General features: G+C 47.9%; 1 protein-coding gene across 9 annotated transcripts in view; it reads left to right on the top strand.

The window, feature by feature from the left end:
- TEX14 (testis expressed 14, intercellular bridge forming factor) overlaps window positions 1–27,892 on the top strand; it is a 739,191-nt gene that overhangs the window by 317,839 nt on the left and 393,460 nt on the right. For 8 of the 9 annotated variants that reach the window (XM_063953897.1, XM_063953895.1, XM_063953894.1 and 5 more), the window contains one exon: window positions 14,254–14,367. The exons of the other annotated variant lie outside the window; for it this stretch is intronic. In XM_063953897.1, the coding sequence (XP_063809967.1) occupies window positions 14,254–14,367 (114 nt within the window). The remainder of the gene's footprint in view (window positions 1–14,253; window positions 14,368–27,892) is intronic. 9 annotated transcript variants of the gene reach the window in all.

Raw genomic sequence — 27,892 nt, 5'->3', positions numbered from 1 at the left:
ACAAGGTATTGGATAAACAGCAGGCACGGGATGTAGTTATGTGACTGCTGGTCACAACACCTCCCCCTACATCCCACCCCTTGGGGGGGGCGCAGCAGGCTGAAGTTTTGCCTAGGGCGTCGAGAAACCTTACACCGGCCCTGAGTATAAACACACCTTTTATGAGAGGCCCCAGAGGCTGCAACACCACTAAGCAGAGGCATCACACCATGATGACCAAGGAGCTCTCCAAACAAGTCGGGGACATAGATGTTGAGAAGTACACATCAGGGTTGGTTTAAAAAAAAAAAATCCAAATCTTTGATGTTCCCCCGGAGCACTATCAATTCAATCATCTTCAAATGAAAAGACCATGGTACCACAACAAACCTGCCAAGAAAGGACCGGCCACCAAAACTCACAGACTGGGCAAGGAGGGCATTAATCAGAGAGGCAGCACAGAGAACAAAGGTAACCCTTAAGGAGCTGCAGAGTTCCACAGCAGAGACTGGTGTATCTGCGCATGTGACCACAATAAGCCGTACACTCCATAGAGCTGGGCTTTATGGAAGAGTGGCCAGAAAAATGCCATTACTTAGTGTTAAAAATAAGAAGGCACCAAAGGGCATGTGGACGACTCCTCAAATGTATGGAGGAAGGTGCTCTGATCAGATGAGACTAAACTTTTCGGCCGCCAAGGAAAATGCGATGTCTGGCGCAAACCCAACACATCCCATCACCCCAAGAACACCATCCCCACAGTGAAACATGGTGGTGGCAGCATCATGCTGTGGGTATGTTTTTCAGCAGCAGAGACTGGTAAACTGTTTAGAGTCGAGGGAAAGGTGGATGGTGCTAAATACAGGGATATTCTTGAGCAAAACCTGTTTCAGTCTGCCTGTGATTTGTGACTGGGACGGAGGTTCACCTTCCAGCAGGACAGTGACCCGAAGCATACTGCTAAAGCAACACTTGAGTGGTTTAAGGGGAAACCTTTAAATGTGTTGGAATGGCCTAATCAAAGCCCAGATCTCAATCCAATTGAGAATCTGTGGTCAGAATTGAAGATTGCTGTTCACAAGCGGAAGCCATCCAACATGAAGGAGCTGGAGCAGTTTTGCCTTGAGGAATGGGCAAAAATCCCAGTGGCAAGCTCATAGAGACTTATCCAAAGCGACTTGCAGCTGTAATTGCTGCAAAAGGTGGCTCTACAAAGTACTGACTTTAGGGGGGTGAATAGTTATGCACGCTGAAGTTTTCTGTTTTGTCCTATTTGTTGTTTGAAGAGGGTTTTTTTTGTATTGTGAAGCAAAGTTGTAGGCATGTTCTGTGAATGAAATGATGCAAACCTTCAAACAATCCATTTTAATTCCAGGTTGTGAGGCAACAAAACATGAATACTTTAGCAAGGCACTGTATTTCCTAAAAGCCATCCTTTTTGCTTTCACAATATTTGCTGCTACTTTTGCAAAACACAGTGGCTTCCTTTTTCTTGTGTTTTTTGATACAAAGGTCTGTTGCCTTTAATATTGCACTTTTTAATTTTTCCCACAACTCCTGCACTGCTTTCAAGTTCCTCCACTCTGGCAAAGAATCGCTTAAACATTTTCCCATTCGTACATAATCAGCCTTCCTAAAATACAACACCTTTGTTTTTGTATGGGGTGAGTCAGTCTCTGTCTTTATGCTGAACCATACTGCTTGATGATCACTGGATCCCAGGTTTTCACCAATATTCTGTCTCCATTTGTAATTATTAGGTCTAATAGTGCATCTTTCTGAGTGGGCTCCCTCACCAATTGGTGGAGGGATGCTCCCTGAAAGGAATTTAAAATGTCCCTACTTCTACAGACACCTCCGAGTTTACTTCAGGAAGATTAAAATCTCCCATGATTATTACCTCTTATTTTAATGCCATTTTAGTTATGTCCGCCAATACGAATAATAGAATTCTCCCCCGTTTCTATGGTCACCCAAAGGGCCTCAGTTTTTTTTCTTCAAAGCTTTATATTAAGGTAGTTTTTATGCTTTTTTTTTTTTTTTTTTTTTAGATACATTGCAATCCATCCTCCGATTTTTTTTTCCATTCTGTCCTTCCTAAATTAAGTATTTCCCGGTATAGCTATGTCCCAGTCATGATTTTCATTGCACCATGACTCTGTAACTGCCGCAATATCTAGATCATCCGTTGTCATCATTGCAATTAGTTCTGGGATTTTATTTCCGAAGCTCCTAGCATTTGCACACATAGCTTTTAGAGTTTTGTATGTGATTTTTCTGTTCCTAGCTATGTTCTTCTCTCTGCCTATGTTTATTTGGTTTAATATATATGGTGAGCCACTGATGCTGCAGAAGCAGGGATCTGCGTACACAGAGGAGAAAATACAGGTGTGACCACACGTAAGGGCAGCAGAGGAGAGTACTTTATTGACTTTTTTTTTTTACTGTGACTAAAGTGATGGATAAAGGTGGAGCCGCGGATATAACTTATCTATACTTTAGTAAGGCTTTTGACACGGTTTCACATTGCAGGCTGCTAAATAAACTCTAAAGCTTGGGATTGGATACTAACATTGTTGAATGGATAAGATCTTGATTGCAGGAAAGAAGACAGAGTTGTAGTAAATAGAGTGCATTCACAGTAGGGAAATGTTACCGGTGGAGGACCCCAGGGATCTGTACTTGGACCAGTGCTTTTTAATATCTTTTTCTCTAACGTCCTAGTGGATGCTGGGGACTCCGTAAGGACCATGGGGATAGACGGGCTCCGCAGGAGACATGGGCACTTTAAGAAAGAATTTAGGTTCTGGTGTGCACTGGCTCCTCCCTCTATGCCCCTCCTCCAGACCTCAGTTTGATCCTGTGCCCAGACGAGCTGGGTGCTTTTCAGTGAGCTCTCCTGAGTTTGCTGAGAGAAAGTATTTTGTTAGGTTTTTTATTTTCAGGGAGCTCTGCTGGCAACAGACTCCCTGCATCGTGGGACTGAGGAGAGAGAAGCAGCCCTACTCTCTGAAGCTAGGTCCTGCTTCTTAGGCTACTGGACACCATTAGCTCCAGAGGGATCGTACGCAGGATCTCACCCTCGCCGTCCAATCCCAGAGCCGCGCCGCCGTCCCCCTCGCAGAGCCGGAAGACAGAAGCCGGGTGAGTATGAGAAGCAAAGAAGACTTCACAGGCGGCAGAAGACTCCGTTCTTCACTGAGGTAACGCACAGCACTGCAGCTGTGCGCCATTGCTCCCACACACCTCACATACTCCGGTCACTGTAAGGGCGCAGGGGGGGGGGGGGGGCGCCCTGGGCAGCAATTGGGACCTCTTTTGGCAAAAGTTAAACATATATACAGCTGGGCACTGTATATATGTATGAGCCCCCGCCAAAAATTGCATATTTAAGCGGGACAGAAGCCCGCCGCCGAGGGGGCGGAGCTTCTTCCTCAGCAATCACCAGCGCCATTTTTTCTCCACAGCTCCGCTGAGAGGAAGCTCCCTAGGCTCTCCCCTGCAGATACACGGTAGAAGAGGGTAAAAAGAGAGTGGGGGGCACATAATTAGGTGCAAAAAACAATATATAAACATCAGCTACTGGGTTAACATTAATTTACTGTGTTATTCCTGGGTTTATAGCGCTGGGGTGTGTGCTGGCATACTCTGTCTCTCCTAAGGGCCTTGTGGGGGAACTGTCTTCAAAAAGGGCATTCCCTGTGTGTGTGGTGTGTCGGTACACTTGTGTCGACATGTCTGATGAGGAAGGCTATGTGGAAGCAGAGCGGGAGCAAATGAATGTGGTGTCTCCGCCGACGGCGCCGACACCTGATTGGATGGATATGTGGTAGGTTTTAAATGATAATGTTAATTCCTTGCATAAAAGGTAAGAAAAAGCTGAAGCCTCAGGACAGTCAGGGTCCCAACCCGTGCCTGATCCTATGTCGCAGAGGCCGTCAGGGTCTCAGAAGCGCCCACTATCCCAAATTGTTGACACAGATACCGACATGGATTCTGACTCCAGTGTCGATGACGATGATGCAAAGTTACAGCCAAAGTTGGCTAAATCACTCCGATATATGATTATAGCAATTAAGGATGTTTTGCACATCACAGAGGAAACCCCTGTCCCTGACACAAGGGTTTATATGTATAAGGGAAAGAAACATGAGGTAACTTTTCCCCCCTCACACGAACTGAATGAGTTATGTGAAAAAGCTTGGGAATCTCCAGATAAAAAAAATGCAGATTTCCAAACGGATTCTTATGGCGTATCCTTTCCTGCCAACGGACAGGTTACGCTGGGAATCCTCCCCTAAGGTGGACAAAGCTTTAACACGCTTATCCAAGAAGGTAGCCCTGCCGTCACAGGATACGGCTACCCTCAAAGATGCTGCGGATCGCAAACAGGAGGTTACCCTGAAGTTCATTTATACACATTCAGGTACCTTACTGAGGCCGGCGATCGCGTCGGCCTGGGTGTGTAGTGCTGTAGCAGCATGGGCCCTCATTCCGAGTTGTTCGCTCGCAAGCTGCTTTTAGCAGCTTTGCACACGCTAAGCCGCCGCCTACTGGGAGTGAATCTTAGCTTATCAAAATTGCGACGAAAGATTCGCAATATTGCGAAAAGACTTCTCTGTGCAGTTTCTGAGTAGCTCGAGACTTACTCTGCCAGTGCGATCAGTTCAGTGCTTGTCGTTCCTGGTTTGACGTCACAAACACACCCAGCGTTCGCCCAGACACTCCTCCGTTTCTCCAGCCACTCACGCGTTTTTCCCAGAAACGGTAGCGTTTTTTCACACACACCCATAAAACGGCCAGTTTCCGCCCAGAAACACCCACTTCCTGTCAATCACATTACGATCACCACAACGAAGAAAAAACCTCATAATGCCGTGAGTAAAATTCCTAACTGCATAGCAAATTTACTTGGCGCAGTCGCACTGCGGACATTGCGCATGCGCATTAGCGACTAATCGCTCCGTTGCGAGAAAAAAATAACGAACGAACAACTCGGAATGACCCCCATGGACGGATACCGTGTTTGAGGAAATTGATACCTGAGACAAGGATACTATATTTTTGACCTTGGGGCATATTAAAGACGCTGTTCTATATATGAGAGATGCTCAAAGAGACATTAGTCTACTGGGTTGTAGAATAAATGCTATGTCAATTTCTGCCAGAAGGGTCCTGTGGACTCGGCAATGGACAGGTGATGCCGACTCAAAAAGGCATATGGAGGTTTTACCTTACAAGGGTGAGGAATTGTTTGGGGAGGGTCTCTCGGACCTGGTCTCCACAGCTACTGCTGGAAAGTCAAATTTTTTGCCATATGTTTCCTCACAGCCTAAGAGAGCACCGTATTATCAAATGCAGTCCTTTCGATCACAGAAAAACAAGAAAGTCCGAGGTGCGTCCTTTCTTGGCAGGGGCAGAGGAAAGAAGCTGCACAACACAGCTAGTTCCCAAGAACAGAAGTCCTCCCCGGCCTCTACAAAATCCACCGCATGACGCTGGGGCTCCACAGGCGGAGCTAGGCCCGGTGGGGGCACGTCTTCGAAATTTCAGCCACAAGTGGGTTCACTCCCAGTTGGATCCCTGGGCAATAGATATTGTGTCTCAGGGATACAAGCTGGAATTCGAGGAGATGCCCCCTCACCGATACCTCAAGTCGGCCCTGCCAGCTTCCCCCCACGAGAGGAAAATAGTGTTAACTACAATTTGTGAATTGCAGTTATCTTCAACAGGTGGTGGTCAAGGTTCCCCTCCTTCAACAAGGAAGGGGTTATTATTCGACCATGTTTGTAGTCCTGAAACCGGACGGTTCGGTCAGACCCATATTGAATTTAAAATCCCTGAACATATACCTGAAAAGGTTCAAGTTCAAGATGGAATCGCTGAGAGCGGTCATCGCAAGCCTGGAAGGGGGGGATTTTATGGTGTCTCTGGACATAAAGGATGCATACCTTCATGTCCCCATTTATCCACCTCATCAGGCGTACCTCAGATTTGTGGTACAGGATTGTCATTACTAATTTCAGACGTTGCCGCTTGGTCTCTCCACGGCACCGAGAATATTTACCAAGGTAATGGCGGAAATGATGGTACTCCTGCGGAAGCAAGGAGTCACAATTATCCCATACTTGGACAATCTCCTCATAAAAGCGAGATCAAGAGAGCAGTTGCTGATCAGCGTAGCACTTTCTCTGGATGTGTTACGGCAACACGGCTGGATTCTAAATATTCCAAAGTCGCAGTTGGTTCCTACGACTCGTCTGCCTTTCCTGGGCATGATTCTAGAGACAGACCAGAAAAGGGTTTATCTCCCGATGGAGAAAGCTCAGGAACTAATGACACTGGTCAGGAACCTATTAAAACCAAAACAGGTGTCCGTGCATCACTGCACTCGTGTCCTGGGAAAGATGGTGGCATCATACGAGGCCATTCCCTTCGGCAGGTTCCATACGAGGACTTTTCAATGGGACTTACTGGACAAGTGGTCCGGATCACATCTTCAGATGCATCGGTTAATCACCCTATCCCCCAGGGCCAGGGTGTCACTCCTGTGGTGGCTGCAGAGCGCTCACCTTCTCGAGGGCCGCAGATTCGGCATTCAGGACTGGGTCCTGGTGACCACGGACGCAAGCCTCCGAGGTTGGGGAGCAGTCACACAGGAAAGAAATTTCCAAGGTCTGTAGTCAAGTCAAGAGACTTGCCTTCACATCAACATCCTGGAACTAAGGGCCATATACAACGCCCTACGTCAAGCGGAGACCCTGCTTCGCGACCAAATGGTTCTGATTCAGTCAGACAACATCACCGCAGTGGCTCATGTAAACCGCCAAGGCGGCACAAGGAGCAGAGTGGCGATGGCGGAATCCACCAGAATTCTTCGCTGGGCGGAGAATCACGTAAGCGCACTGTCAGCAGTGTTCATCCCGGGAGTGGACAACTGGGAAGCAGACTTCCTCAGCAGACACGACCTCCACCCGGGAGAGTGGGGACTTCATCAGGAAGTCTTCGCACAGATTACAAGTCGGTGGGAACTGCCACAGGTGGACATGATGGCATCCCGCCTCAACAAAAAGCTACAGAGGTATTGCGCCAGGTCAAGAGACCCTCAGGCGATAACTGTAGACGCCCTGGTGACACTGTGGGTGTTCCAGTCGGTCTATGTATTTCCTCCTCTTCCTCTCATACCCAAGGTGCTGAGGATAATAAGAAAAAGAGGAGTGAGAACAATACTCATTGTTCCAGATTGGCCACGAAGGACTTGGTATCCAGATCTGCAAGAAATACTCACAGAGGACCCGTGGCCTCTTCCTCTAAGACAGGACTTGTTGCAACAGGGGCCCTGTCTGTTCCAAGACTTACCGCGGCTGCGTTTGACGGCATGGCGGTTGAACGCCGGATCCTAGCAGAGAAAGGCATTCCGGATGAGGTCATTCAACATTATCACCGTATATGGCGAAAATATGTTGCTTGGTGTGAGGCCAGGAATGCTCCTACGGAGGAATTCCAGCTAGGCCGTCTCCTTCACTTCCTACAGTCCGGAGTGAATTTGGGCCTAAAATTGGGTTCCATTAAGGTCCAGATTTCGGCCCTATCCATTTTCTTTCAAAAGGAGTTGGCTTCTCTACCTGAAGTTCAGACGTTTGTAAAGGGAGCGCTGCATATTCAGCCCCCTTTCGTGCCTCCAGTGGCACCTTGTGATCTTAACGTGGTGTTGAGTTTCCTGAAATCCCACTGGTTTGAACCACTCAAAACGGTGGAGTTGAAATATTTCACGTGGAAGGTGGTCATTCTATTAGCCTTGGCTTCGGCTAGGCGTGTGTCAGAGTTGGCGGCTTTGTCACATGAAAGCCCCTATCTGGTTTTCCATGCGGATAGAGCAGAATTGCGGACCCGTCCACAATTTCTGCCGAAAGTGGTTTCATCCTTTCATATAAACCAACCTATTGTGGTGCCTGTGGCTACTACTGACTTTGAGGATTCCGAGTTACTTGATGTGGTCAGGGATTTGAAGGTTTATGTAGCCAGAACGGCTAGGGTCAGGAAAACAGAGTCTTTGTTTATCCTGTATGCTTCCAACAAGCTTGGTGCTCCTGCTTCAAAGCAAACTATTGCTCGCTGGATCTGTAACACGATTCAGCAGGCTCATTCTGCGGCTGGATTGCCGCTGCCAAAATCAGTTAAGGCCCATTCCACTAGGAAGGTGGGCTCTTCTTGGGCGGCTGCCCGAGGGGTCTCGGCATTACAGCTTTGCCGAGCGGCTACTTGGTCAGGTTCAAACACTTTTGCAAAGTTCTACAAGTTTGATACCCTGGCTGAGGAGGACCTTGTGTTTGCTCAATCGGTGCTACAGAGTCATCCGCACTCTCCCGCCCGTTTGGGAGCTTTGGTATAATCCCCATGGTCCTTACGGAGTCCCCAGCATCCACTAGGACGTTAGAGAAAATAAGATTTTACTTACCGGTAAATCTATTTCTCGTAGACCGTAGTGGATGCTGGGCGCCCGTCCCAAGTGCGGACTTCTTCTGCAATACTTGTGTATAGTTATTGCTTCAATAAGGGTTAAGTTATGGTTGCATGAGGGTTTGACCTGATGCTCTGTTATTTGTCATACTGTTAACTGGTTGTTATCACATGTTATACGGTGTGATTGGTGTGGCTGGTATGAATCTTGCCCTGGATTACCAAAATCCTTTCCTTGTACTGTCCGCTCTTCTGGGCACAGTTTCTCTAACTGAGGTGGGGCATAGAGGGAGGAGCCAGTGCACACCAGAACCTAAATTCTTTCTTAAAGTGCCCATGACTCCTGCGGAGCCAGTCTATCCCCATGGTCCTTACGGAGACCCCAGCATCCACTACGGACTACGAGAAATAGATTTACCGGTAAGTAAAAATGATTGGTGACATTGCAAATGGCATTAAAGGGAAAGTATGCCTTTTTTCAGATGACACAAATGTATGCAACAGGGTAGACACACCAGGAGCGGTAAAACAAATGATTGAGGATCTAGGTACACTCGAGGAATGGTCAGGAGTGTGGCAATTACAGTTTAATGCCAAAAAATGCGAAATCATGCACTTGGGTCTCAAAAATCTAAAGGCTAAATATAGTATTAATGGCACTATACTTGAAATTACTAAAAGGAAAGGGATCTAGGATTCACTATATCAGGTGACTTAAAGGCAGGTAAGCAATGTAACAAAGCAATGAGGAAGGCTAGTCAGATGCTTGGCTGCAATGGGAGGGGAATCAGCAGCAGAAAGAAAGAAGTAATCATGCCACTGTATAGGTCATTGGTAAGCCCTCCTCTAGAATACTGTGTTCAATTCTGGAGGCCATATCTTCAAAAGAACATTAATACATTTCAGGCTGTTCAAAGAAGGGCAACTAAAATGGTGCATGGCCTACTGTACATCACAAAACATACCCAGAAGACTATATAGTTTGGAGCAGAGAAGGGAAATGGGGCACATGATAACAATTTTCAAATATATCCAGGGTTTTAACAAAGTCCAGGAGGGAAACATTCTTCAAATGAAGAGAAGTAACAGAACACAGGGACATGCACTGAGACTGGAGGGAGGCAGATTCAGGGGACATTTGAGGAAAACTTACTTCACAGAAAGGGTAGTTGACAAGTGGAATAGCCTCCCATCGGAGGTGGTAGAGGCTAAGACAGTACAGCAATTTAAACATGCATGGGACAGACCTAAGGATATCCTTACAAAGCAATAAGGATCAAATAAGGTTTGAGATAAAAAATATGGTAAAAAAAAGGGGGGGGGGGCACACTAGACGGGCCAAGTGGTTCTTATCTGCCATCAAATTCTATGTTTCTATGTTGGTAGGTGCTATAGACAGGACAGGCTGGGGCCTGTATGTCCAGTCCAAGTGGGACTGTGGAAGCCAGTCAGAGCTCAGTATGTTGGGAGCTACTGAGGGTCAGGAGGCCTGTGTTTAACACTAGGGAAGACCACTAAACTCAAGGATTGAGTTAAGTGTTGCTGAGAAGAAGCCAGACCGGAGAGTCTGAAATTGAGTAGGCCAGAACTCTGTTACTCTGCAGGAGCAGGACTGAGACTTTGTGTGAGAATCCAGATCCCAAGTCAGGCCAGGCTAGGCTAACTATATCTGAAAAGACTGAGGGGTATATTTACTAAGGTCCCGATTTTGACCGAGGGTTTTTTTTTTTATCGAGTCATCTCGGGAATTTACTAAACCCAAATCTCGGCAGTGATGAGGGCATTCGTATTTGTTTTAACGGCAGAGTTCACAAATACGAATGAATACACCATCAGTCAAACACGCCTGTTATTTTATACAGATTGGTAATTTACTAAGAATTCATATTCACAATCACTGCCGGCAAAAGCCAAACACTGCCGGTAAATCATAGAATTCGTAAAAAAAAAAGCAGTTTTAAAATAGACCTGTTTTTTTATCCGTATTCTGATAGGCATGCATGGATCAGTGAGATCCGTGCATGCTTATCTGTGGGTAGGGGTGTGAAAGTGTGATAAATCAAAGAAAAAATTTGTGTGGGTTCCCCCCTCCTAAGCATAACCAGCCTCTGGCTCTTTGAGCCGGTCCTTGTAAAAATACAGGGGGAAAAATGACTGGGGTGCCCCCATATTTAAACAACCAGCACCGGGCTCTGCATCCGGTCCTGGTTCAAAAAATATGGGGGACAAAAGACGTATTTTTTAAACCAGCACCCGGGCTCCACTAGCCAGAGTGATAATGCCACAGCCGGGGGACACTTTTATATAGGACCCTGCAGCCGTGGCATTACCCCCCCCCCCCCCAACTAGTCAACCCTGGCCGGGGTACCCTGGAGGAGTGGGGCCCTCTTAAATCAAGGACCATTGTGTCCCAGCAAGCCTCCCCCGCAAGCTGGTACTTGGAGAACCACAAGTACCAGCATGCGGGGACATAAAGGGCCCGCTGGTACCTGTAGTTCTACTACAAAAAAAATCAGTGCACAGACACCGTGACAGTACAATTTTAATTACAGTTGCAGTTAATCTGTGGATTCTACTGGACAAGTGGACGTGAATCGCAGCTTTGGATGTAGGTAATTATGTGAGTGTGTAAGCGTGTGTAATTAAAATTGTACTGTCACGGTGTGTGTACTGTTTTTTTTTTGCAGTAGAACTACAGGTACCAGCGGTCCCCTTATTTCCACGCATGCTGGTACTTGGAGAACCACAAGTACCAGCTTGCGGGGGAGGCTTGCTGGGACTTGTAGTTCTACTACAAAAAAACAATATTCTTTCATTTGTACACAAAGGCTATCAGACTCCCATCCACCGCCCACGGATGGGGGGAACTGCCTCGGGCTTCACCCCTGGTACTTGGGTGCCTGGAGGGGGGAACCCCTTGATTTAAGGGGTCCCCACTCCTCCAGGGAACCCTGGCCAGGGGTGACTAGTTGAGGGGGGTAATGCCACGGCCGCAGGGACCAGTATAATAGTGTCCCCTAGGCTGTGGCATTATCTCCCAGGCTAGTGGAGCCCGGTGCTGGTTTAAAAAAATATGGGGGACCCCTACATCTTTTGTCCCCCGTATTGTTTGAACCAGGACCGGACGCAGAGCCCGGTGCTGGTTGTTTAAATATGGGGGGACCCCAGTCATTTCCCCCCCCTGTATTTTTACAACCAGGAGCAGCTCAAAGAGCCCAAGGCTGGTTACGCATAGGAGGGGGGACCCCACACATTTTCTTTGATTTTTTTACAATTTCACACTACACATACTGTACACAATGAAGCCCTGCACGGATCTCACAGATTCGGCCGGGATTCATTGTGTTATGTCCGGCAGGGTTTTACTAATCACCCCCGACATGGGAGTATTCAATGGGATGTCCAAATCCGACGGAGCACTGCCCCGTGCTGCTGCCACTGCCAATACTCACCCATCCCCGCTCCTCGCCTCACATGCTTGCCGTCCCCGGCTCCTCCGGCTGCACCTCCTCACACACTTCTCCTCCGGCCTACTCCTCACGCTGCTCCTCTGGCCGCCTCACGCGTCTCATCTTCCTGGTTCCAACAATGTCAATCCGATTTTAAAAAAAAGTTGGATTGACATTGTTGGAACCGGGGCCAAAACATGTCGGATTTGGCCACGGAACACGTGGATCCGCGGCTAATCTGAAAACCACGTATTTTTCATCAAGTCGGGAATTCCCGACTTGTCGTGGAAAAAACAGCCAGTATTGAATAGGTCGGAACCACTTCCGACCTTAACCTGTCGGAAGCTGGCGTCTAACCGACAAGACGGCAGCTTCCGACACTTATTGAATACACCCCATAGCATTTATTTTTATGAATATTTGCCTAATGGGTCCCATATGTCGTCAATAAAAAAAAAAGATTCTATAATCCACCAATATGCGCCCATACTTTCTCGATATGTTTAAGTGATTTGCAGATCATTTTTTTTCACCCAGAGTTCAGATCTAATCATGAAAGTGCTTGTTTTGCTGGTAAACTATTAGTAACGGTCTGCAATTTGGCAGATCGTTACTATAGACTAGCAAACTACAGCCCCAATTAGTTGGTTGAATCCAGTATGTTGGCAACCTGATGTAGTGACTCCGATCACTTTTTGTTTTGAATCGACAATCAGTGAACCCTATACTGTACAGTACATTGCAGACTTTTTTACATAGTCGGACAAACAATTTGGCAGTTGCTCAATCATACCTGGAGATAATTATATATCAGGTGCTGGAAGGGGGAGGGGTCACAGACAAACAACAGACAGAGAGGAGGGGGTGCAAATCCCCACCCCTAAATTCCCTTCCGCACACTGAGAATTACCTGTAACCATTTCTGAACCTATCTGGTAATAAAATTCAGAGAATTAGTCACAAATGTTTGCAAACACATGTTTAGCTGCTGGCCACGTCACGGCTTCTCCGATACAGCAGTCCTAACCTACATAATAGCAGTGCCCACATAGGGCCATGTAATTTGTCACAGTATATATATAATTATCTCCAGGTATGATTGAGCAACTGCCAAATTGTTTGTCTGCTTGTGTGCAAGAGGCATTGAATGGGAGCAGCATTTGGAAGGCATGCTGTTCCTTGTAGTGCCAATGGGAGATCCTGGGGGTGGCTCCTGGGTAAGTTAGCTCTCTGTCTGGAAGTGTTTTAGTAATAGCCTTTATCATGAGGCGTACTGTGACAAATTACATGGCCCTATGTGGGCACTGCTATTATGTAGGTTAGGACTGCTGTATCGGAGAAGCCGTGACGTGGCCAGCAGCTAAACATGTGTTTGCAAACATTTGTGACTAATTCTCTGAATTTTATTACCAGATAGGTTCAGGGATGGTTACAGGTAATTCTCAGTGTGCGGAAGGGAATTTAGGGGTGGGGATTTGCACCCCCCTCCTCTCTGTCTGTTGTTTGTCTGTGACCCCTCCCCCTTCCAGCACCTGATATATAATTATCTCCAGGTATGATTGAGCAACTGCCAAATTGTTTGTCTGCTTGTGTGCAAGAGGCATTGAAAGGGAGCAGCATTTGGAAGGCATGCTGTTCCTTGTAGTGCCAATGGGAGATCCTGGGGGTGGCTCCTGGGTAAGTTAGCTCTCTGTCTGGAAGTGTTTTAGTAATAGCCTTTATCATGAGGCGTACTGTGACAAATTACATGGCCCTATGTGGGCACTGCTATTATGTAGGTTTGGACTGCTGTATCGGAGAAGCCGTGACGTGGCCAGCAGCTAAACATGTGTTTGCAAACATTTGTGACTAATTCTCTGAATTTTATTACCAGATAGGTTCAGGGATGGTTACAGGTAATTCTCAGTGTGCGGAAGGGAATTTAGGGGTGGGGATTTGCACCCCCCTCCTCTCTGTCTGTTTTTTTACATAGTCATCTGTGAAATGTTTGGGCCCCTTTAGTTTGAACTGTGCAGACTTTTTAAACTGCCCCAACTCTTTCAACAAATATATATATATATATATATATATATTTATAATAAAAACCTGTGGTTTTTCAACCTTGCTTTGTTGTACATGTTTCTTCCAGTACCATGTTTTCGCTTGAGCTTTACATGTTTTTTTATTTGTGTGACACCTGTGTGGTAAACTTTTTAAGCCTGTTTGTTCATTTGTGTATTATCTCCTGACGAAAGGGGTAGAGACAAATAAAATTACTTCTTGTGAAGCCTTCAAGTGCCGCCTACTCTCTGCTGAGAGTAGTGTATATATTTGTGGATTGTTTATGTTTACTCTGTTTAACAGAGATTCTTGTAACTTCTTACAGTATGTTGTGGGAATGTACGGAAGTTACAGTAAAGGGTCTCTGTGTGAAGGCTTGTAGAAACAGCAGCAAGGAGCCTTTGGTTGATCTTTTACTAGCAGAACAGAAAAATATAAGGTGAGTAATAGTAATTTTTAATATGATCTCTAATTGTAGCACCATGGAGGAAATAATTTTTTTAGCTACAAACAGATTACAGATTTTGATAAAACTGAGAATCTGCTTATAATGAACATACACAGGAGTCAGCTGTAATTTGTTGGGTCAAGATTTTGCTGACAATAGTTAACCAAAGAGCTGTACTGCTTCTGGAGAACAAGGGTCCCACCAAGAGTTTGAATGAGTATAGGCATTTCTCTAACGTCCTAAGTGGATGCTGGGGACTCCGTAAGGACCATGGGGAATAGCGGCTCCGCAGGAGACTGGGCACATCTAAAGAAAGCTTTAGGACTATCTGGTGTGCACTGGCTCCTCCCCCTATGACCCTCCTCCAAGCCTCAGTTAGATCTCTGTGCCCGAACGAGAAGGGTGCACACTAGGGGCTCTCCTGAGCTTCTTAGTGAAAGTTTTAGTTTAGGTTTTTTATTTTCAGTGAGACCTGCTGGTAACAGGCTCACTGCATCGAGGGACTAAGGGGAGAAGAAGCGAACTCACCTGCGTGCAGAGTGGATTGGGCTTCTTAGGCTACTGGACATTAGCTCCAGAGGGACGATCACAGGCCCAGCTTGGATGGGTCCCAGAGCCGCGCCGCCGGCCCCCTTACAGAGCCAGAAGGCAGAAGAGGTCCGGAAAATCGGCGGCAGAAGACGTCCTGTCTTCAACAAGGTAGCGCACAGCACTGCAGCTGTGCGCCATTGCTCTCAGCACACTTCACACTCCGGTCACTGAGGGTGCAGGGCGCTGGGGGGGGCGCCCTGAGACGCAATAATAAACACCTTGGATGGCAAAAAATGCATCACATATAGCTCCTGGGCTATATGGATGCATTTAACCCCTGCCAAAATACATAAAAAAACGGGAGATAAGGCCGCCGAAAAGGGGGCGGAGCCTATCTCCTCAGCACACTGGCGCCATTTTCCCTCACAGCTCCGTTGGAGGGAAGCTCCCTGGCTCTCCCCTGCAGTCACTACACTACAGAAAGGGTTCAAAAAGAGAGGGGGGCACAAATTAGGCGCAGTATTAACTATACAGCAGCTATAAGGGGAAAAACACTTATATAAGGTTATCCCTGTATATATATAGCGCTCTGGTGTGTGCTGGCAAACTCTCCCTCTGTCTCCCCAAAGGGCTAGTGGGGTCCTGTCCTCTATCAGAGCATTCCCTGTGTGTGTGCTGTATGTCGGTACTTTTGTGTCGACATGTATGAGGAGAAAAATGATGTGGAGACGGAGCAGATTGCCTGTAATAGTGATGTCACCCCCTAGGGGGTCGACACCTGAGTGGATGAACTGTTGGAAGAAATTACGTGACAGTGTCAGCTCTGTATAAAAGACAGTGGTTGACATGAGACAGCCGGCTACTCAGCTTGTGCCTGTCCAGACGTCTCATAGGCCGTCAGGGGCTCTAAAGCGCCCGTTACCTCAGATGGCAGATATAGACGCCGACACGGATACTGACTCCAGTGTCGACGGTGAAGAGACAAATGTGACTTCCAGTAGGGTCACACGTTACATGATTGAGGCAATGAAAAATGTTTTACACATTTCTGATAATACGAGTACCACCAAAAAGGGGTATTATGTTCGGTGAGGAAAAACTACCTGTAGTTTTCCTGAATCTGAGAAATTAAATGAGGTGTGTGATGATGCGTGGGTTTCCCCCGATAACAACTGATAATTTCTAAAATGTTATTGGCATTATATCCTTTCCCGCCAGAGGTTAGGGTGCGTTGGGAAACACCCCCTAGGGTGGATAAAGCGCTCACACGCTTGTAAGGGCTCTATCCTCTCCTGAGATGGCCGCCCTTAAGGATCCTGCTGATAGAAAGCAGGAGGGTATCCTAAAATGTATTTACACACATACTGGTGTTATACTGCGACCAGCAATCGCCTCAGCCTGGATGTGCAGTGCTGGGTTGGCGTGGTCGGATTCCCTGACTGAAAATATTGATACCCTAGATAGGAACAGTATATTTTTGCCTATAGAGCATTTGAAAGATGCATTTCTATATATGCGTGATGCACAGCGGAATATTTGCCGACTGGCATCAAGTCTAAGTGCGTTGTCCATTTCTACCAGTAGAGGGTTATGGACACGTCAGTGGTCAGGTGATGCGTATTCCAAACGGCATTTGGAAGTATTGCCTTATTAAGGGGAGGAGTTATTTGGGGTCGGTCTTTCAGACCTGGTGGCCACGGCAACAGCTGGGAAATCCACGTTTGTACCCCAGGTCGCCTCTCAACATGAGAAGACGCCGTATTATCAGGCGCAGTCTTTTCGTGGATAAGCGGGCAAAAGGTTCCTCATTTCTGCCCCGTGACAGAGGGAGAGGAAAAAGGCTGCAAAAATCAGCCAGTTCCCAGGAACAGAAACCCTCTCCCGCCTCTGCCAAGCCCTCAGTATACGCTGGGGCTTTACAAGCAGAATCAGGCACAGTGGGGGGCCCGTCTCAATGAATTTCAGCGCGCAGTGGGCTCACTCGCAAGTAGACCCCTGGATCCTTCAGGTGATATCTCAGGGGTACAAATTAGAATTCGAGACGTCTCCCCCTCGCCGTTTCCTAAAGTCGGCTTTACCGATGTCTCCTTCTGACAGGGAGACAGTTTTGGAAGCCATTCACAAGCTGTATTCCCAGCAAGTGATAATCAAGATACCCCTCCTGCAACAGGGAACGGGGTATTATTCCACACTGTTGTGGTACCGAAGCCGGACGGCTCGGTGAGACCGATTCTAAATCTAAAATCTTTGAACACTTACATACAGAGGTTCAAATTCAAGATTGAGTCACTCAGAGCAGTGATTGCGAACCTGGAAGAAGGGGACTACATGATGTCTCGGGACATCAAGGATGCTTACCTTCATGTCAAAATTTACCGTTCTCACCAAGGGTACCTCAGGTTTATGGTACAGAACTGTCACTATCAGTTCAGACGCTGCCGTATGGATGGTCCACGGCACCCCGGGTCTTTACCAAGGTAATGGCCGAAATGATGATATTCCTTCAAAGGAAGGGAATTTTAGTTATCCCTTACTTGGACAATTCCCTGATAAGGGTAAGATCGAGGGAACAGTTGGAGGTCGGTGTAGCACTATCTCAGGTAGTGTTGCTGCAGCACGGTTGGATTCTCAATATTCCAAAATCGCAGCTGGTTCCGACGACTTGTCTTCTGTTCCTAGGGATGATCCTGGACACAGTCCAGAAAAAGGTGTTTCTCCCGGAGGAGAAAGCCAGGGAGTTATCCGAGCTAGTCGGGAACCTCCTAAAACCGAGCCAAGTCTCAGTGCATCAATGCACAAGGGTTCTGGGTAAAATGGTGGCTTCCTACGAAGCAATCCCATTCGGCAGATTCCACGCAAGAACTTTCCAGTGGGACCTGCTGGACAAATGGTCCGGGTCGCATCTTCAGATGCATCAGCGGATAACCCTGTCACCAAGGACAAGGGTGTCCCTCCTGTGGTGGTTGCAGAGTGCTCATCTTCTAGAGGGCCGCAGATTCGGCATTCAGGACTGGGTCCTGGTAACTACGGATGCCAGCCTGCGAGGCTGGGGAGCAGTCACACAGGGAAGGAATATCCAGGACTTATGGTCAAGCCTGGAGACATCACTTCACATAAATATCCTGAAGCTAAGGGACATTTACAATGCTCTAAGCTTAGCAAGACCTCTGCTTCAAGGTCAGCCGGTGTTGATCCAGTCGGACAACATCACGGCAGTCACCCACGTAAACAGACAGGGTGGCACAAGAAGCAGGAGGGCAATGGCAGAAGCTGCAAGGATTCTTCGCTGGGCGGAAAATCATGTGATAGCACTGTCAGCAGTATTCATTCCGGGAGTGGACAACTGGGAAGCAGACTTCCTCAGCACGACCTCCACCCGGGAGAGTGGGGACTTCACCCAGAAGTCTTCCACATGATTATAAACCGTTGGGAAAAACTCGACAGGTATTGCGCCAGGTCCAGGGACCCTCAGGCAATAGCTGTAGACGCTCTGGTAACACCGTGGGTGTACCAGTCAGGGTATGTGTTCCCTCCTCTGCCTCTCATACCCAAGGTACTGAGATTGATAAGATGGAGAGGAGTAAGCACTATATTCGTGGCTCCGGATTGGCCAAAAAGGATTTGGTAACCGGAACTTCAAGAGATGCTCACGGAGGATCCGTGGCCTCTACCTCTAAGAAGGGACCTGCTCCAGCAAGGACCCTGTCTGTTCCAAGACTTACCGCGGCTGCGTTTGACGGCATGGCGGTTGAACGCCGGATCCTGAAGGAAAAAGGGCATTCCGGATGAAGTCATCCCTATCCTGATCAAAGCCAGGAAGGATGTAACCGCAAAAACATTATCACCGCAATTGGCGAAAATATGTTGCGTGGTGCGAGGCCAGTAAGGCCCGACGGTGGAAATTCAACTGGGTCGATTCCTACATTTCCTGCAAACAGGAGTGTCTATGGGCCTGAAATTGGGGTCCATTAAGGTTCAAATTTCGGCCCTGTCAATTTTCTTCCAAAAAGAACTAGGTTCAGTCCCTGAAGTTCAGACGTTTGTAAAAGGGGTACTGCATATACAGCCTCCTTTTGTGCCTCCAGTGGCACTTGGGATCTCAATGTCGTTTTGGGTTCCAAAAGTCACATTGGTTTGAACCACTTAAATCTGTGGAGTTAAAATATCTCACATGGAAAGTGGTCATGCTGTTGGCCCTGGCCTGGGCCAGGCGCGTGTCAGAATTGGCGGCTTTATTCTGAAAAAGCCCTTATCTGATGTTCCATTCGGACAGGGCGGAAGTGAGGACTCGTCCTCAGTTTCTCCCTAAGGTGGTTTCAGCGTTTCACCTGAACCAACCTATTTGTGGTGCCTGCGGCTACTAGGGACTTGGAGGACTCCAAGTTGCTAGACGTTGTCAGGGCCCTGAAAATATATGTTTCCAGGACTGGAGTCAGGAAATCTGACTCGCTGTTTATCCTGTATGCACCCAACAAGCTGGGTGCTCCTGCTTCTAAGCAGACTATTGCTCGTTGGATTTGTAGTACAATTCAGCTTGCACATTCTGTGGCAGGCCTGCCACTGCCAAAAATCTGTAAATGCCCACTCCACAAGGAAGGTGGGCTCATCTTGGGCGGCTGCCCGAGGGGTCTCGGCTTTACAACTTTGCCGAGCAGCTACTTGGTCAGGAGCAAATACGTTTGTAAAATTCTACAAAATTGATATCCTGGCTGAGGAGGACCTGGAGTTCTCTCATTTGGTGCTGCAGAGTCATCCGCACTCTCCCGCCCGTTTGGGAGCTTTGGTATAATCCCCATGGTCCTTACGGAGTCCCCAGCATCCACTTAGGACGTTAGAGAAAATAAGAATTTACTTACCGATAATTCTATTTCTCATAGTCCGTAGTGGATGCTGGGCGCCCATCCCAAGTGCGGATTGTCTGCAATACTTGTACATAGTTATTGTTACAAAAATCGGGTTATTATTGTTGTGAGCCATCTTTCAGAGGCTCCTCTGTTATCATGCTGTTAACTGGGTTCAGATCACAGGTTATACGGTGTGATTGGTGTGGCTGGTATGAGTCTTACCCGGGATTCAAAATCCTTCCTCATTGTGTACGCTCGTCCGGGCACAGTATCCTAACTGAGGCTTGGAGGAGGGTCATAGGGGGAGGAGCCAGTGCACACCAGATAGTCCTAAAGCTTTCTTTAGATGTGCCCAGTCTCCTGCGGAGCCGCTATTCCCCATGGTCCTTACGGAGTCCCCAGCATCCACTACGGACTATGAGAAATAGAATTATCGGTAAGTAAATTCTTATTTTTTTGGATCAAGCATACCAAACTAGCAATTTAACAACTGACGCGATTAGCAAAGTTAAGCCCAGTACCCACGGGCCGATGCATGAGAGATGTGTGCTGAGCGAACCGCTCAGCACACATCTCTCCCGCCGCTCAGCACAGCGCGATCTGTGCTGAGCGTGCGGGGGGAAACGGGGGGCCGCTCACTTCACCCAGCGGGTGAAGTGAGCGACCCGCTAGATTGGCCTGCATGCAGGCCAATTTAGCAGCAGCGATAGCGATGCGCGGGGCCGCGCATCGCTATCGCTGTAAGGGGTACTCACGGAGCGATCAGGCTGATATTCTAAGCAATCTAGTCAGATTGCTTAGAATATCGCTCCGTGAGTACCCCCCTTTAGACAAGTCTCTTCTTATGAGCTAAATAAAGCAGAGCTGCAGGAGGGATCAAGAGCAGAGCATAAGTAGATGGGTAGTGAGAAGTGTGGATATAAGAGATTGAAGTACAGGAGAATTCAAATAGTGAAGAGAAGAGACTACAAGGGTTATTTAAGGGCAACAATGTGACTGAAAAACTATTGTCAGTAAGATTAATTGCAGTATTCTATTAGATGCGGTGGTTTACCACTCGGTAATAACGGGCTTTATAGTCCGATAATGCTATCGGGCTTTCCAATTACAGTCCGTTTGTACCATGTGGTAAATCACTTGTTATCGGACGATAACGCATGGGATCCGTTATAAGATGAGATCCGATAGCGTGTCTCCTACGACTGGTTATTGGGAATTCTGCTTCGTGTGCCTGAGTGCAGATAATAGAATACTGCCCTAAGTAAAATGAGGATTAATGAGAGAATAGTGTAAAGGCCAGTACTCACGGCCCGATTTAGGAGAGACGTGTGCTGAGCGAACCGCTCAGCACACATCTCTCCTGCTGCTCAGCACAGCGCGATCTGTGCTGAGCGTGCGGGGGGAGACGGGGGGGCCGCTCGTTTCACCCAGCGGGTGAAGTGAGTGACCCGCTAGATTGGCCTGCATGCAGGCCAATCTAGCAGCAGCGATAGCGATGTGCGGGGCCGCGCATCGCTATTGCTGAGGGGGCTACACACGGAGCGATGTTGCTGAAAATCTAAGCAATCTAGTCAGATTGCTTAGATTATCGCTCCGTGTGTACCCCCCTTTACTGAGAGAGTAATCAGGCATTAGGAAGGGACTTTAAGCTGATATCTCATGTAAGCCGAAGTTAAAACTGGTAATATGAATAGGACAGACAAAAAATAAAATAAAAATGGTAAAGTTTATTTGGGAATACTAAGTAATTATTTATAGTGAAAAGGCTACAGTACTATGGAGACAAATGATGAGATCTCCTTTCAGGATAACAGGGTAATGTTTTAGGGGTCTATTCATGAATCAGTGAAAAGTGTGAAGTGAGCCAGTAGAGAAGTTGCAACATGGCAACCAATCAGTGTTGAGTTAACATTTATAAAATGCATTCTATAAAATTATACGTAGCAGCTGATTGGTTTCCATGGGCAACTTCTGCACTGGCTCACTTCTCTACACTTTTCAATGCTTCATGAATAGAACTCTAAGGGGTATATTCAACTGAAGTCGAAAGCTGCCGCCTGTCGAAAAGGCGTCAGTTTTCGACTTTTTTATTTCGGAGGGGGTTCCGATCTATTTAATCTAACCCCAAATTATTCGACAAGTCGAGGAATTCGACTTGTCGAAAAGCATGTGGATCGACGAAATAGCTGCCGATCCGCGTGCTTGTTTTGAAAACGGGGCCAAACCCGTCAGGTTTTGGCCCCCTTTTCGACCATCTCAATTCGACTTTAAAAAAAGTCGAAGTGAGATGCGGGAACAGAGACTGGGAGAGCCGCGGGCAGACGGGGGAGAGCAGTGCCGGAGGATGTGTCACAGCCGCCGCTCACAGCAGCGTCCACCCGGCTCCAGCAAGCGAGGTCTCGCTTGCTGGAGCCGGGTGGACGCTGCCGTGAGCGGCGGCTCTGACATACTCCGGCAATGCTGCCCGCTGTTGTAGCGCTGCTCTCCCCCGTTTGCCCACGGCTCTTCCCAGTCTCAGCTCCCACATCTCAATTCGACTTTTTTTTAAAGTCGAATTGAGATTGCATTGAATAGCCCAGGTCGGATCCATTCCGACAAATGAATGTCGGAATGGATCCAACTTCAATTGAATATACCCCTAAGTCTTATACCCCTTGCAGCCACTGATTCTCCTGATGTCATGATTCTCAGACATTATAAGATACCTCCAGGTAACTAAATCAACTGGTCAAATAGTTTCTGATAATCAAGTTTTAAAAGTGTTAGCCAAATAGTCTATTGTTTGTTATAACTTTATTTCTCCTTCGTCCTAGAGGATGCTGGGGACTCCAAAAGGACCATGGGGTATAGACGGGATCCGCAGGAGGCATGGGCACTTTAAGACTTTAAATGGGTGTGAACTGGCTCCTCCCTCTATGCCCCTCCTCCAGACCTCAGTTAGATTCTGTGCCCAGAGGAGACTGGGTGCACACTAGGGGAGCTCTACAGAGTTTCTCTAGAAAATACTTTCTGTTGGGTTTATTGTTTTCAGGGAGCACTGCTGGCAACAGGCTCCCTGCTTCATGGGACTGAGGGGAGAGAAGCAGACCTACTTCTGTGAGTTAAAGGCTCTGCTTCTTAGGCTACTGGACACCATTAGCTCCAGAGGGTCTGATCACTTGGTATAGCCTAGCTGCTCGTTCCCGGAGCCGCGCCGCCGTCCCCCTCACAGAGCCAGAAGAGAGAAGCCGGGTGAGTAACTGAAGCAAAGAAGACTTCAGTGAAGGCGGCAGAAGACATCCGTCTTGGAGGTACTGCGCAGCGGTCGCGCTGCGCGCCATTGCTCCCGCTCACAAACGGCACTACACGGGTGCAGGGTGCAGGGGGGGGCGCCCTGGGCAGCAGTAAAACCTCTTTTGGGATCTGGCAAAGAGGTATACAGTGCCCAGGCACTGTATACAGACCCCCGCCAGTTTAAAAATAAGCGGGACTCAAGCGCGCCATTTAGGGGGCGGGGCTTCATCCTTCCAGCTCTTTTCAGCGCCATCTTCTCTCTCTTCACAGCAAGCTGCAGAGATGCTGCTCCTGGCCCTTCACTTCTGTCACAAGTAACAGGGTGCAAAAACAGGGGGGGGCACAGCATATTTGGTGTTATATATATATATATATATATATATATATATATATATATAAACGCTGCAAGGTCTGGGGCATTGTATATACCTTCAGACCGGGTGAGGCGCTGGGTGTGAGCTGGCAAACTCCCCCTCTGTCTTTCTGAAGGGCCTTACTGTGGGTCTGTTTCCTATAGCCCAGTGTGATAGTGGGTGTCGGTACAAGTGTGTCGACGTGTGAGGCTGAATGCTTTTTCCAGGAGGAGGCTGGTGTGGGGGCAGAACAGAATGTGGGAGTGACTGTCGGCGCCGCCAACTGCTGATTGGGTAGATATGTGGAGTGTCTTAAATGCAAGTGTGGATTTGTTGCATACGAGATTAGACAAATCTGAGTCTCAGAACCAAACATGGAGACAATCCATGGAAGATGTTTTGTCACAAACTCAGACCCCTTCAGGGTCACAAAAACGTTAGTTTACCCAGATAGCAGACACAGATACCGACACGGATTCGGACCCCAGTCTCGATTATGGTGATGCCAGTTTGAATCCTAAACTGGCTAAGAGCATTCAGTACATGATTGTGGCAATAAAAAAAGTGTTACATATCACGGAAGACCCTGCTGTTCCCGATACAAGGGTCTGTATGTTTAAAGGAAAGAAACCTCCGGTAACATTTCCTCCCTCTCATGAACTGAATACTCTTTTTGAAAAGGCTTGGGAAATTCCTGACAAAAAGTTGCTGATTCCCAAGAGAATTATTATGGCATATCTGTTTCCCTCTGAGGATAGGAAAAAGTGGGAGTCGACCCCCAATGTGGACAAGGCTCTAGCGCGGCTGTCCAAGAAGGTGGCGCTTCCGTCCCCTGACACGGCGGCCCTAAAGGATCCTGCGAATCGTAAGCAGGAAACTACCTTGAAATCTATTTATGTCACTACGGGTATACTGCTCAGACCCTCAGTGGCATCAGCATGGGTGAGTAGTGCTATTGAAAAGTGGGTAGATAACTTATTATCTGATTTGGACACCCTAGATAGGGATAGCGTTCTTTTGATGCTGGGTCATATCAGGGATGCTGCAGTCTATCTAAGGGAGGCTGCGAGAGATATTGGCCTCTTGGGATCAAGGGCCAATGCCATGGCAATCTCAGCTAGGAGAGCATTATGGACTCATCAATGGAATGGTGATGCTGACTCAAAGAGGGCTATGGAGGCACTGCCGTATAAGGGTAGTGTTTTGTTTGGTGAGGGGCTCGCGGACCTGGTATCTACAGCTACCGCGGGTAAGTCATCTTTTCTACCTTTTGTCCCTCCACAGCAAAACAAAACGCCTCCGTATCAGATGCAGTCCTTTCGGTCTAGTAAATTCAAAAAAGGACGAGGGTCCTCCTTCCTTGCTGCTAGAGGTAAGGGAAGGGGAAAAAGATCAACGGCTGTGGCAAGCTCCCAGGAGCAGAAGTCCTCCCCGGCTTCTGCCAAGTCCTCCGCATGACGCTGGGGCTCCGCTGCGGGAGTCCGCACCGGTGGGGACACGTCTTCAGCTCTTCAGTTGGGGCTGGGCTCACTCAGACCTGGATCCTTGGGTGCTGGAAATTGTGGCCCAAGGATACAAACTGGAGTTTCAAGACGTGACCCCCCCACCGATTTTTCAAATCGGCCTTGCCAGCTTCTCTTCCGGAAAGAGAAGTGGTGTGCGCTGCAATACAAAAGCTGTGTCAACAGCAAGTCATTGTCACGGTACCCCCGTCACATCGGGGAGAAGGGTTTTATTCAAGCCTGTTCGTGGTCCCGAAGCCGGATGGCTCGGTCAGACCAATTCCGAACTTAAAATCCCTCAATCTATATTTGAAAAGATTCAAATTCAAAATGGAATCTCTCCGAGCAGTGATTTCCAGTCTGGAAGGGGGGGGGGGATTTTATGGTATCAGTCGACATAAAGGATGCTTACCTACATGTCCCCATATAGCCTCCTCATCAGGTTTACCTGAGGTTTGCTATTCAGGATTGTCAATACCAATTTCAGACGTTGCCGTTTGGTCTTTCCACGGCCCTGAGGATTTTCACCAAAGTAATAGCGGAAATGATGGTGCTCCTGCGCAAGCAGGGTGTCACAATTATCCCGTACTTGGACAATCTCCTCATAAAGGCGAGGTCAAAGGAGCAGTTATTAAAAAAACGTTGCGCTCTCCCTGACAATTCTGCAGCAACATGGCTGGCTCCTAAATTTGCCAAAGTCACAGTTGATTCCGACAACGTGGCTGTCGTTCTTGGGCGTGATTTTGGACACGGAACTACAGAGAATTTTTCTCCCGATGGAAAAAGCTCTGGAAATACAGAACATGGTCAAGGGGATTCTGAAACCGGCAAGGGTGTTGATTCATCAATGCACTCGGGTGCTGGGGAAGATTGTGGCGGCCTACGAGGCCATCCTGTTTGGCAGGTTCCATGCCAGTGTTTTTCAGTGGGACCTGTTGGACAAGTGGTCCGGGTCTCACCTACACATGCACCGGAAGATAAGCCTATTCCAGGGCCAGGATTTCTCTCCTGTGGTGGCTCCAAAGTTCTCACCTTCTAGAGGTTCGGGATCCAGGATTGGATCCTGGTGACCACGGATGCAAGTCTCCGAGGTTGGGAAGCAGTCACACAGGGACAATATTTCCAAGAAAAATGGTCAAGCCAGGAGGCTTGTCTGCACATAAACATTCTGGAATTAAGGACCATCTACAACGGCCTTCTACAAGCAGAACATCTTCTTTGCGGCCTGCCCGTCCTGATTCAGTCGGACAACATAACCGCAGTGGCGCACATAAACCGCCAGGGCGGAACAAGGAGCAGAGCGGCGATGGCGGAGGCCACAAAAGCTCTTCGCTGGGCGGAAAAACAGGCAAGCGCTCTGTCGGCGGTCTTCATTCCAGGCGTGGACAACTGGGAAGCAGACTTCCTCAGCAGACACGATCTCCATCCAGGAGAGTGGGGTCTTCATCAAGAGGTCTTTGCAGAAGTGACAAGTCGTTGGGGAATTCCTCAAATAGACATGATGGCGTCTCGCCTCAACAAGAAACTTCAGACTTACTGTTCCAGGTCGAGGGACGCTCAAGCAGTAGCAGTGGATGCCCTAGTGACACCGTGGGTGTATCAGTCGGTCTGTGTATTCCCTCCACTTCCACTCATCCCAAAGGTGATACGGATCATAAGAAGAACAAGGGTTCAGGTGATACTTGTTGTTCCTGATTGGCCACGGAGGGCCTGGTATCCGGATCTTCAGGAATTACTCATAGAAGATCCCTGATACAGCAAGGGCTGTGCGTGTTCCAAGACTTACCACGGTTGCGTTTGACGGCGTGGCGGTTGAACGCAAAATCCTAGCTCGAAAGGTTATTCCCGGTGAGGTCATCCCCACTCTACTGAAAGCTAGGAAGGAGGTAACGGCGAAGCATTACCACCGTATTTGGAGAAAATATGTGTCTTGGTGTGAATCCAAGAAGTCTCCTACGGAAGAATTTCAGCTGGGTCGGTTTCTCCATTTTTTACAAGCAGGTGTGGAATCGGGCCTGAAGTTAGGCTCCATTAAAGTGCAGATTTCGGCCTTCTCAATTTTCTTTCAAAGGGAATTGGCCTCACTTCCAGAAGTACAGACTTTTGTGAAAAGGCATGCTGCACATCCAACCTCCATTTGTGCCCCCAGTGGCACCATGGGACCTTAACGTGGTGTTACAGTTCCTTATGTCACATTGATTTGAACCTTTACAAATGGTTGAGTTTAAATTTCTCACTTGGAAAGTGGTCATGCTGCTGGTCTTGGCGTCCGCAAGGCGGGTGTCGGAATTGGCGCCTGTGTCTCACAAAAGCCCCTATTTGATTTTCCACGAGGATAGAGCGGAGTTGAGAACTCGTCAACAATTTTTACCCAAGGTGGTTTCTTCGTTTCACATGAACCAACCTATTGTGGTACCTGTGGCTTCTGAAGCCTTGGCTATTCAAAGTCTCTCGATGTGGTCAGAACTTATAATATAATATATGTTGCCAGAACGGCTTGTATTAGGAAAACGGAGGCTCTGTTTGTCCTGTACGCTTCCAACAAAATTGGGGCTCCTGCTTCTAAGCAGACTATTGCACGCTGGATCTGTAATGTGATACAGCATGCTCATTCTGCGGCTGGATTGCCGTTACCGAAATCAGTGAAGGCCCATTCTACTAGGAAGGTGGGCTCATCTTGGGCGGTTGCCCGGGGTGTCTCGGCGCTACAACTTTGCCGAGCAGCTACTTGGTCGGGTTCGAACACTTTTGCAAAATTCTACAAGTTTGATACCCTGGCTGATGAGGACCTCTCGTTTGCTCAATTGGTGCTGCAGAGTCATCCGCACTCTCCCGCCCAGTCTGGAGCTTTGGTATAGACCCCATGGTCCTTTTGGCATCCCCAGCATCCTCTAGGACGAAGGAGAAAATAGGATTTTAATACCTACCGGTAAATCCTTTTCTCTTAGTCTGTAGAGAATGCTGGGCACCCGTCCCAGTGCGGACTCTATCTGCAGTACTTGTTCATGGTATT

The sequence above is a fragment of the Pseudophryne corroboree genome, chromosome 2 (assembly GCF_028390025.1).
Source record: "Pseudophryne corroboree isolate aPseCor3 chromosome 2, aPseCor3.hap2, whole genome shotgun sequence".
In the NCBI taxonomy this organism is placed as follows: domain Eukaryota; kingdom Metazoa; phylum Chordata; class Amphibia; order Anura; family Myobatrachidae; genus Pseudophryne; species Pseudophryne corroboree.
Note: the sequence above shows the minus strand (reverse complement) of the source record. Positions and strands in the feature narration are given on the sequence as shown.